General features: G+C 31.0%; 1 protein-coding gene across 4 annotated transcripts; it reads left to right on the top strand.

Moving 5' to 3' along the window:
• Positions 1-933: 933 nt before the first annotated feature.
• Positions 934-11,188, top strand: hrg (poly(A) polymerase hiiragi). Of its 4 annotated transcripts, none has more exons than XM_089073895.1 (12): positions 934-1,511; positions 1,932-2,173; positions 2,473-2,716; positions 2,985-3,089; positions 3,187-3,337; positions 3,427-3,638; positions 3,823-4,120; positions 4,731-4,934; positions 5,015-5,136; positions 5,364-5,525; positions 5,664-5,762; positions 6,267-11,188. In XM_089073895.1, the coding sequence occupies exons 2-12, from the start codon at positions 1,959-1,961 to the stop codon at positions 6,288-6,290; spliced, it is 1,836 nt and encodes a 611-aa protein (XP_088930021.1). In that variant the 5' UTR covers positions 934-1,511; positions 1,932-1,958; the 3' UTR covers positions 6,291-11,188. The 4 variants fall into 4 exon arrangements, with proteins under 4 accessions (XP_088930021.1, XP_011634987.2, XP_011634985.2 ...); XM_011636685.2 differs by having other exon boundaries at positions 934-1,318; positions 6,263-11,188; XM_011636683.2 differs by having other exon boundaries at positions 935-1,511; positions 6,263-11,188.
• Positions 11,189-12,760: the final 1,572 nt, after the last annotated feature.

Genomic DNA, 12,760 nt, shown 5'->3' on the forward strand with positions numbered 1-12,760 from the left:
ACAATACAGATAAAAAAGATTTCTCAATCATTTTACAAAATTTTTTGTCTAGTCATATATTCTGTTAATTTTATGTATTTGTTTGTATATCTTCAATTTATAAGTTTATTAAATTAAAAATGATATAATTAATTATCAATGAGGCTTGTAATTGTCAATTTAATAAAACAAAGAAATACTAATATTTAAAAAGAGATAATTAAATAAATTTAATGGATGAAATAATTTAAAAACTTAATTAAATATTTAATTAATATTAAAAACATAAAATAAATTTAACTTAAATTCATATTAAATTAAATTGTTATTAAATTGTTATTGTATACATTGATTTAACACAAAATAAAAATAGAAATTTACTAAGTTTGAAGAAGAAATGAAGAATTAATGTTGAATTTAAATGAAATAAAACCTAAATTTTTTAATGAAATTAAATTGTTGTGTGAATATGCATCGATTTCACATAATGATTTTGAAATTGTAATAATTTGCTAATATTAGTCTTTCATGTTAGTTTATGCATTTAGTTTATGCATTTTTAAGAATTTTTAAGATATTCATCATCCATTTACATTTAAGATCATTTTAAACACTGTTTCAAAATTCTATACGACCATTTTATTGGCTGAGCAGGATTTAAAACGACTCGACTTGAGATTTTTCCTCTTTTATTTTATCCGAATATTCATGTGCATCTGATTTGTTTATTGTTTTTAGATGTGCGACAGATACATAAAAAACTAAACACACAATTAAAAGATCAACGATGAATTATCGAGAATAAGAATATTTCAGAGATACTATATTATCCGCGAGTACTGACTCGCGGCTACGCAATTGGACGCACCAAGACCAGATGACGCTGTCGTCGATCAGGCGACGCCCATCTTTCTATCTCGCCTGTTCCCCGATTGTTCCGAGCCAACGAGCGGTCGGGGCGCGCCATGTTTGCGGGCAGCGTTGTAGGTGGTGTTGTGCGTGGCGCTGAGTGCGCGTGGGGTATAGAGTATACGTATTGTGTCCGCTAATTTTTCCCGTGTGCGGTACTGCTCGGCCCGTTTATTTACGTAGCGTCGCGACGCGTGCGGATACCGGAGCGTGTGCCAGCGGTCGTCGACGACGTCGGGAAGCGCGGTAACGCGCGGGGATAACGCGCGATAATCCGCCGCCACGCCGTTAACAAGCCGCGCATCTCGAGAATTCTCAGACGCAAGGGCGACTCACACACGGCTAAATGCGCCTCCCATTCCCGTGGAGGTTGTTGTTTACGGGCAGGCCCGCGCCGTCGGACGGACGTGCGGTGCGTGACTTCTCTTAGGTGCGCGACGTGTCCTTCCCCCCTTCTCCTCCGCGCCGTCACAACAGCGCGACTCGACGCGTCCGCGCTGTGCCGCGCCAAGCGCGTGCACTCGTGCCGTGTTTTATAACCTGACAAACACGAGCGAGGTCCTGTATCACATCTCCTGTTTATTATCATGCCATCGCATCTTTGATGAAACATTTATCAAGCGGTAAGGTTGCCCGCGCCGTGCCTTGTCGCTTGGCTCTTTGTCTCGATTCCGCGAATTATTGCGTCTCTCGCGTGATCCCACCACCGTGAAGCATCAACCATTGTTTAGAATCCATTGATACTCGTCCAGGGCTGGGTTCAGTTGCATCAAATATATCATTTTAGCTTTTAAACAAAGGTAAAATGATACTTGAGCGTATCTGGATATTATTTTTGAACGCATTCTATGAGGGAATTTCTACTACGTTGGATCACGTTAAAATAAAAATTATTTATATTTTCTGGTGCCTAACCTTTTTGTGCCTTCCGTAAATGATGTAGTTTTAGTGTATCTATAGCATCGTGCTAATATTCTAGATTATTCTAGAAGCATGTCAAACTATCAATTGATATAAATATTTACGGTATATATCTGTTGCAGGTGCATACTTAATTAAAGAATACCAAAATGTGGCCGACGCAAAGTAATAATAATAATACAAATACGAATCCTACGTCGAGTGAAAAGAACAATTTACGCACTCTAGGGATGACATCCGCTATTAGTGTAGCTGAACCTAAACCTGTGGACATTTCCAGAACCAACGAATTGAAAGAGGCCCTGAAACCCTATAATGTTTTTGAATCAGAAGAAGAGTTGAATCATAGGATGGAGATTTTAAGGTATATATCTAATAAATTATCCATATTTGTATATTATTTATATATTATTAATAATGAAAGCTATAAAAGTATAGTTTTTATCTGAAGTTTTTTAAATAATTAATATTTCAGAAAGATATAAGATTGAAGATATAATTATATAAAAGTTATTTTTCAATAAATCCATTAATACTAATATTTAATGTTTTTTCCTTATATATTTTTTATCAAATAATATATATCTAACTTAATTGATTTTGGATTGATTCAAACCCACTGTAATAAATGCTATTATTAATTATTGAAACTTATTTTTACAGCAAATTAAATGCATTGGTTAAACAGTGGATAAGGGATACGAGTATAGCTAGAAATATGCCACCTAATGTAGCCGAACAAGTTGGTGGTAAAATATACACATTTGGTTCATATAGGTTAGGTGTACATCACAAAGGCGCCGATATTGATGCATTATGTGTTGTACCACGTCATATATATAGATCAGATTATTTTACATCCTTTTTTGAATTATTGAAGATGCAGGAAGAAGTTACAGATTTAAGGGTATATAGCTCATGGATATTTAATACATATGTAATATTATATAATTGTGTTAAATACTCTTTCCTTTGAGAACTCTAGTTTATATGATATTAAAAAAAAAGTTCAAGTTTGGGATCAAAATATTTCTGTACCATTTGTATAAAATTAAATTGTTTAATATAGATAATAATTGGATATATGAATTATGTTGATTCTTATAAGTTTTTTTTCACTTTCTTGATTTTGAAACCTTTTATTATTCAATATTGATATATTTATCATATTATAGGCAGTAGAAGAAGCCTTTGTACCGGTGATAAAAATGAACTTTGATGGTATAGAAATTGATATGCTATTTGCAAAGTTAACTCTTAAGGAAATTCCAGATTCAATGGTTAGTAATATCTTCATAAAAGTAGTATTCTAAGAGTTTTATTTTCTATAATAAATTTTTATAATAAAAAATTTTTATTATATTTAATTGTGTGTAGGATCTCAGGGATGACATGCTACTAAAAAATCTTGATCAAAAGTGTGTCAGAAGTCTCAATGGTTGCAGAGTGACAGACGAAATATTACGTTTAGTACCTAATATAGAAAATTTCAGATTGGCCCTTAGGGCTATAAAATTATGGGCAAAACGTAACATATAGTTATTGTTTTATAATTGATGCACAATACATAAAGTTTATTTATTTTGATATATATATATATTTTTTTTTTATCTTTAGGACATGGCATATACAGCAATGTCTTAGGTTATCTCGGTGGCGTATCTTGGGCAATGTTAGTTGCGCGGACATGTCAACTTTATCCCAACGCCGTGGCTGCAACTTTAATAGAAAAATTTTTCCTTGTATTCTCTCAATGGAAATGGCCACAACCAGTACTTTTAAAACAACCTGACAATGTTAATCTGGGTTATCCAGTTTGGGATCCAAGAGTAAAAATTAAACATTTTTTATATTTTATAAATTAATGTTGCATGTAAATTGCAATATTTTGAAAATAATATTGCGAGTAAAATAATAAAATAAAATTTTGTTTGACAAAATTTTGCATACTTACGTATCTACAAGATTTGTTTAAAATCTTTACTCTTTCTTTTTTTTTTTCCTTTTCTTTAGGTAAATGTATCAGATAGATATCATCTGATGCCGATAATCACACCTGCATATCCTCAACAAAATTCTACTTTTAATGTATCCGTATCGACCAGAACCATCATGCAAGAAGCGTTTGAAAATGGTTTAGCCATAACCGAAGAGATTATTATGGGTAAAGCAACGTGGGACAAATTGTTTGAGCCACCAAATTTTTTTGGCAAATACAAGCATTACATTGTATTATTAGCCAAAAGTTTAAGTGCCGAGGATCAACTTGAATGGTGTGGTCTTGTCGAGTCAAAAATACGACACTTAATAGGTAATAGAATATGATGATACATTTATAAGTAACATATATATATATTGTTTTTCTTACATAACATTTTATTTCTTATTGTACTATTTTTACTTTACATGTAAATTCAAATTAACATAAAATATTAGAAAAATCAAATATTTAATTTAGATGTCTTTAATTCATATGAAATGAACAATGGATTTTTAAATAATAATATTGATGTCTAAAACAAATTGATTTCTTATAAAATAATTGAATTTTTATCTTATTTTATTGTTTATATATATATATATATATATATATATATATATATATATATAATATATGAGATTGTAGATTAAAATACAGAAGCATATGCTAAAATGTAAAATATATGTAGAAAATTAGAAGTATATGCTATACATACAAATCAACAAAGATTAAAAGATAGAATAAATTATAATATTTTTTCAGGAAAGTAAGGAGTATTTGCTAGGCTTTGTCTTTTAATTTGTGTGTTATAATAGTAAAATTAAATATTATCTTTACATAAATTTTTAGTTAAATTTTTTTATCTTATTTTTTACATATATGTATATATTACTAATAATTCGCGGGTGCCAAATTGGCAAAATCATAACCATTCTCACAGGCATGTTGGAAAGGAATCCTCATATTACTTTGGCACACGTTAATCCGGAGGCGTTCCCACCATTGAACCCCGAATCGGGCAAGCAGTGTTCTATGTGGTTCATCGGCCTGGCTTTTGCTAAGTGTGAAAAGAACGAAAAAAGCGAAAAGGGTGAAAATATCAATGTTGATCTCACATACGACATCAAATCCTTTGTGGATACAGGTATTTTTAAACAAATTAGAATATATGTACAATCGATTGTAAACTTAGAATATATATGACTAAGGATATATTTGTTACAGTTGAAAGACAAGCAGAACAAATAAATATGTTTAAGGAAGGAATGTGGATTGAAGCTAAACATGTAAAAAGAAAGGATTTGCATACTTACGTATCTCCAAGTTTGTTGAAAAAAGAGAGAAAGGTATGAAAAAAAATTCTAATACCTAAATATTAAATATTATTTTTATATTATATATTTATAATTGTATAGCCATGTTATATAATTAAACATTTTTTAAGAGATATACAAATAAACATATTTAAACTATCCAACGCGAATATTTTATAAATTGTTTTAACTAAAATATGCTTTAAAATAATAATTATTTAGATTCAATTACTTACTACATGATGTTTTCTTTTTTATAGGCTTCTAGCAGTGTGCATAGGAATGGCAATATAGCTGGAAATGGAAACAGTGGCAGTGTTTCGCCGCGAAATCAAGGTGATGCAAGTGGCAGGAAGAGATTATCAGATCAGACACTTGATGCGATTGGGAAGAAACGACGAATTAATGAGGCGGAAGAGCAAGTAGGTAGTGTACATACCATAAAATGCGCTTGAAGGAAAAAGAAAGTTCTTTTAAAGTCATACAGAATGTACTTATTAATGTTAATATATGTATATGTATTAAATGTGTAGATATGTATCATTTGAATCTTTTTATAGACGGAGAATTCAACGTTAGTGGTTCAATCTTGCGGGGAAGATAGCAATTCTGGCTTCAGTATGGATGAATATAAACAAAATCTATCAACTAATAAGGACGTAAGACATTGTACATATAATAATCTTTATATAACAGGATAAAATAATTAAACATTTGAAAATGAAACATAGTAAGTGAAAAATTTATCACAAAATTTCTCTTCATTCTTCTGTCTCTCACCAGGTAGAGGTAAAAAAGGATAAACATATAATACGTAATAATTTTAATTATGTATATGCTTTATTATTACTTAATAATCGTATATTGGTATATTTTGTTTTGCTTATGCTCAATACAAAATTTTAGAAGCATTACACTTAGAAATATAAGTGTTACCAGTAGCAATCTTTTTTTATTTTCTGAAAAAGAATTCTTAGATCTGAAAAATAAGAAAACTAATGCGCCAAACAGCAAATAAATATTAAATAGTTTTTTTATTTAAATAAGATTTTTAATTGCAACATGAATTCCAACGGACGAAAATGTGAAAACTTGAGATTTTATTGGTGACAATCAATATTATGATTCATTCTTCCTTGATGTACATTTGTTTGTCTAGGAAGGACCTACTGGTGCAACTACAGTAGCTCAGGAAGGATTTGTCTGCACTTGATGATCATCGTGGGATTACTATCTTACTTGAATCCATTGATGCTCCTCTGGATCATCTAGACTGTAAACATTTCTCATGCAACCATCCACTGCCCACTGTAAGTCCTTCGTTTCGTAAATGCAAAAGCGTCACGCAATGGTGGAAGCTATCCAGGTGGAATCAATCAATTGATGACAATTTCTGTGTTTATGTGAGACATAACTAATAGTATTTATAAAAAGAAAAAAACATCGACAGTCAATGGGAACAATTACGCTGAAAATTTATGCGATTGTGCCAGTGTCTGTGATGTCATTTATATCACCATAATAATAGTTTTGAGATACATAGCGAAAAGAATTTGCCATCGTGAAGGATAAATCTATTTCACTTGGAAACAAAATAATAACCATACTTTTTATATTTCCTTTTTGTATATATCGTTTACATTATTCTTTTTTTTATCGATAAATACTTGAACAAGAAGCTTAAGATTTGATAATACATGATGTAACATAATTTTACATAATTTACATGACGAACGGGAATAGTTTGATCGAGAAAATTACATGTATGGAAATTTTCGTATTTGCGAATGTTTCCACATGTTAGAAAAAAAAATAAAAAATAAATTATATTCTTATATAAAGTGCATTTTTATAATGCATCGTGGAATATATATATGCTTTAAAAATGCATATGTGTACGATTTAGTTGTAAGTAGCTCTGATATACTTTAATACACGTAATAACGCAAGTCACGTGCCGTGATTTGCCTGCTTAGGGACTTGCAAACAGTACTGTTTTAATACGCTTTACTGTTTGTAGTAGATATGAACTATTATTTACACGCGATACTTAATGTTGCTAAGGATAAGGTGTTCCATGCAAGTTACGGAATAGAATATTATTTGCTCTCGAAGCTTACCATTGTATGCATAAAGAAAAACGTTAATGGTTTGCTCGATCATCTTTCGCTATATATGACTGTAATGCAATCGATAATATAATTGCATTACAAAAGTCACCGACACTGGCATAAATCTGAGGATGTTTCATTTACAGAATTTACGTAGGTAATAGTCATTTTAAAAAAATAATAGATAAACATTTGCAAATGAAACATCCCAAATAAGCCATTGACTATCTTATTGACGATTATGTTGCGTAAAACAGTTTCGTACGGAGCCGTCTTTTAGTTTTTGCGCAGAAACAAACGTTATAGCTTTAACGAATTAGAAACGGGCTGACACTTGGATGATTGAAACCACCTGTCACCAATCGGTGAGTTTTTTCAGGTGTTCAACTGCCTTCGTTCCCAATCAACGGCTCTGATCCTTGATCCTAATTCCGATCCTAATTCCTTATTCTCACAGCCTCAATTCGTGTGTTAAAGGCAGTCCACTGATTGTATGCTACAAGGTATTTGATGTTCATTCTTTCATGCTTGTAAGCAAATCTTGCAAATACCGCAGTGTACGCAGAAACCAGGTACTTGCAAAGTGCAAACATTTAATAAATTTAAAACGCAATTTGCATCAGCATTGAAAAATACAAGAAATATCTTTTCCATGATATCTTTTTTTTTCTCTTCACATAACCGCTAACATTATTATAATGTAATTTTTATTATAATACGATATTTAGAATTAAATAATCATCGTTGATTAAAATTTAAGTTTAACGTTTTTGATTCTTGTACTTTGCAAGTGCTATGATTCGATATTCAGTGATTAGGAATCATTCCGTTACTTGTACATATTTGTAGATGCGCTGAAGGTTTCACTCTTTCAGGACTTGTCTTGCCGAGTCATTTTATTTATTGATATATGTTTCCCTGCGTATTAAAAAAGCAGTAACACTGCTTCTTAATTTCTTTGCTTTTTCATAGATTCACGCTAATTTTGCTTGAGTCTGGAATTGAGGTATATTACGGTACCGTGCAAGAAAGATTAGGCCAGTTGATTTGTTCGATCATAAATCCTTCCGCTTTCCATTTGTATTCATATTAAGATAACATAACTAAAAACGCGATACAATAATTTCTTTAAATAATTAAACAATGCAATTTGCAGCAAATTTATGTAGATACAGTCACACAAGTGCATCTGATTTGTTATTATCACACGGTACTATGGATAACTATAAATTTATTTCGTAATAATTAATATTATAATTGTTCTTCTTTATAGATCCTGTGAAGAGAGAAAATAGATATTTCATTTTATCAAATCATGATTTAAAAATTATTTCATTCGCAACGCACAGGTAAAGTCAGATGGATTCGTGCGGAAATGAGGTCGGTTCCTTGCTTATTATCTTAATTTTCCAACATTTTTAGTCGCAGTTTTCTCTCAAAATTAAATTTATATAAAACAATATTTTTTAATAAAATACGTAAACATATGCATAATATTATTACAATACTCATATGATAACAATTCTGGAATTAAATGAGTGTCATTCATCTGTCTAAAAGTTCTTTGTAATTATATGAGAAAATTTTAATATGTTATAAAATTTAATCATTCTTAATCATCATCGTATCATTAAAATATAAGATATCTTTTGTTATGTAAAAAATAGCTTTGGCCTTATATTTTTCTAAATAATTGCTTGCCTAATCTTATTTGCTAGATCCAGAATATCTTTTGTGCGAGATCCAAATATTTTAATAAAAGGGATTTTTACGCACTATTGGAAGGAAATTATTTTGTTTATGCATACATGTATTTCTTTTATTAACATCTTTTTTTTCTTGTATAATTAATATAATTTTCTTGTATAAATATGAAGTTAAGTTTATGCAGCTGATACACTTAGAACTTCTATTCAACGACAAAAAAACATGTTGCATTAATAATCTTCAATAAATTGAACATTTATTTATTTTATTATGTAATTCATTAACATTTAACAGTATGTGAATATATAGTGTTAAATATTAATGATTAATATGATTATAAATATATTTATATGCTTGAATATAAATATATATTTATATGCAAGCATATTTATATACATATAATTAAGAAAAATTCAATGTATGGGAACAAATATTTGTGTGTTTTTAGCATAGAACAAATTAAATTCTGTAAAGTATATTAATTATAGTGCAATACGTTATTTTTTTTTTTGTCACGTACAGAGCTTCTAGTTAAAATGATGAATCGAGAACGCGAATTTAATCTTACATAGCATCATGCGATAAAATGTAAAAAGGATGCTATCTGATTATTAAATCATATAATTGTGAAATAACAGTCCAGACGTGATGATTTCTAGAAAAGGACATGAAGATTTTTATATAAATTTCCTCTTCAACAAATTTGGAATAATATAATTTCTCAAATATTAGTTTCTCCAATTTTCAAAATATAATTCAAACTATATATAACACTCAAGTTACTCTTTGTGATTATGCTGTTATTAATGTCATTATCCACAGTTAACACCGAGCTTTTATCACTATTGTTCGCATATTTCAAGTCCACTTTCATGAGTTTTTCATCGATGAACAATAATATTTCATTATTGCAAGATCAAAAGGATGCACGCGCGCGTATCACCAGATTCTTGTAAAGCTTTCGAATCTTCCGCATTTCATCACATTCAATAGTATCGGCTTTCCCTGCTGTCGAGCACTCTAGTTGCACTAATTCCTCTGATCATTCATTACAGCACTCGTCTCAATCCGTTGAACTTGCTAATCGTCCGTATATTCCCGAATCGTTAATCGTCGCTATCTCCTAAGTTTGAAGATTCACGAGACTCATCGTATCACATACTTTGCACAATTTGAATTTTAAGTGTGCAATAAGAAACATGGATCATTGTCGTCACGATTGTGCTAGTAGAAAAAGGAGGTACTTGTCGGCCGAAAAAGGAGGCCAAGGATCGAGTAGTGAACATCAATTTTATCCTTGTACGCTAAATCCTATCGGCTATTGATTCTCTATTGATTCGAGGCTGTCATGCGTCCGATTCGTACCTCTTTCTCTCTCTCTCCCCCCCCCCCCCTCCTTCTCTTTCTATTTCGGAAATAGCTAGACATGTCTGTAGCACAATTCTCAATTCTCACGTTAGTCTCTCCTTATCTCCTGAAAACCACCATCGTTGGCCGACGTGGGCATCTTGCAATTTCGATAATACGGCAAGGGAATAACAGGAAGGGAAACGCTACATCTCTCATCCGCAATCTTATCTTTTATTTGTGCATAGAAAAGGAAGGGTGAGAAAACACGAGACGGGAAAATGGGAAATACGCTGAAGGAAAGGAAATAAGACCGGGCGCGAGGGATTTGTGTCGCGAAATCGATTGACTCGCGCTTATGTGCGGGTCGCACTTAAGATATTACGTCTCTCACGTCACGTCCAATCTTTAATATGAATAGAAAATATGATGCATTCGATTCACCGAATTCGCAAACGAAACGTTGAGATGCGGTAGAAGTGTGGGTTCATGGGTTTGTTTACATGAACGATCATAGAAAAAGCCTGTTTCGATAAATTACTGTAGGATAAATTGCGACACATTCCTGCAAGCGATCGCGTACCGGTTCCACGAGATACCCCCGCGAGATACGCTTTCTCTCCATCTTTCTCGCAAATACCATTTCGTTCTCGGAATATTCTCAAGAAAAATTCGGAACTGAATGCGAATATCTTGCGAGCGTGTGCAAAAAAAAAAAACACGAATGCTCTGCATACGCGCGCGATATCACGATTATTCGATCCGTTGCGCACCCATAATCGGCAATAGCATAAACCGGGAAAAAGATAAGAGATACGACGGCAAGGACATGCATAATTTGTATCCTCGAACATTGTACACTCTGTATTTCTCCTGAATAAACGGAAATAAATTTTTCTTTCAACTCCTTCAGCCAAAAAGAGTGCACGCTGATGATCACGTTAAGACGAAACGATGCAGGAACATGTGTGACATCGAATTGAGTGAAATTGCTTTCGAATCACGTGTGGTCGTTTCCTCTTGTCGCGATCGGCAGATTTTTAAATATATCCCCAGCAGATTTTTCAATATATCCCCATCCGAAATTTTATAACAATTACAGCCCGTGCAGCTAATTTGAGCTAAATCTTGATATTTCATTATTATTTTTTGTTTGAATGACAAATCTTACAATTGTTTTTGTCAGTCGTCAATAAATTATTGTCGAGCGAATTATAATAAATATCGTTCAATTCATTACATATCGTCTATATATAAGTACTTTTAAAATACGAATTAATTAAAATTTGAAATAATATAATTCAATTATAACAATAAGATTTATGTATCGATGATACAGGTAATAAATTGTGAAGACATGTATTGACAACTGAAGTAATACCAATACATAAGAAAAATATATTAATGACGATGATATTTTTTAAAATAAGCATCTTTAACTTTTGCGAAAGGTAAGTATTATTTATGTCTTCTCAGATCGTTAATAACCCATTCCCAATTTGAACTACGTAATAGTTCTTAAAATTGAAAGGTACACCATGGCTTTTATAATCTATAACAAAACATAACTACATCATATTACATCCTCTTGCATCACATTCTCCTTGCAATTTAAATGAATCAAAAACACAAGATAATCACTCATGAAATAATTATAATTGTCCCATTAGAAACATTCATGAGGATTGTCGAAATTACCAATGTGTCAAATGTTTCTATAGAAAAGACAAAACTGCCCAGCCGTTAGATATAACGGCTTTTGCTATTCGACAATGCATATCATTAAAAAATGTATTGATTCTATTGGCATTTCATATCATTTTGTAAAATAACACGCCTCGTCTGAAGTTGTATTCTGAAATATGGTATATTAAATCAATATTTTTTTTTCATTAAACAATATTTTAGTATATGGAATGAAGATATTAATTAAAATTAGTAATAACAAACAGAATTTGTGCAAACAGAATGTTAGTTGATTTGTTTAAATAACTGCAATTTTAGCCATCTTTTTAGCCAACAAGTTTCTTTAAATACTAAATTTTATGTAAATATTTCTAAATTTCTGTAATTACTAAACTTTAAATCAAAATTGCTAAATTATTATTTAAAAAATCCTAAATATTTATATAAGATATTTACTGGATAAAATATAGCTGACAATTGATTTTAGATGAAACAACACTGTTAGGAATGACGTAATAAATAATGTTGAAATTATATTGTACATTATATTGCATCATTTTGCATTTCTCGATGGAATTACGATAAAGTCCTTCATATTTTTTCTCATGACTATCAACAATGACAATACTTGATTTCTTTTCGAAACATTACGTTTTTCAATATAATTAATATGCTCGGAAAGGCAAAAGTGGTGTATCTTATTAACATGTCGATATTATATATATATATATATATATATATATATATATATATATATTTCAATGCATTTATAGTCATTAACAATGTACAACTTGTAAATATAAGTG

The sequence above is a fragment of the Pogonomyrmex barbatus genome, unplaced genomic scaffold, assembly GCF_055798465.1.
Source record: "Pogonomyrmex barbatus isolate J1 unplaced genomic scaffold, ASM5579846v1 scaffold16, whole genome shotgun sequence".
In the NCBI taxonomy this organism is placed as follows: Eukaryota; Metazoa; Arthropoda; class Insecta; order Hymenoptera; family Formicidae; genus Pogonomyrmex; species Pogonomyrmex barbatus.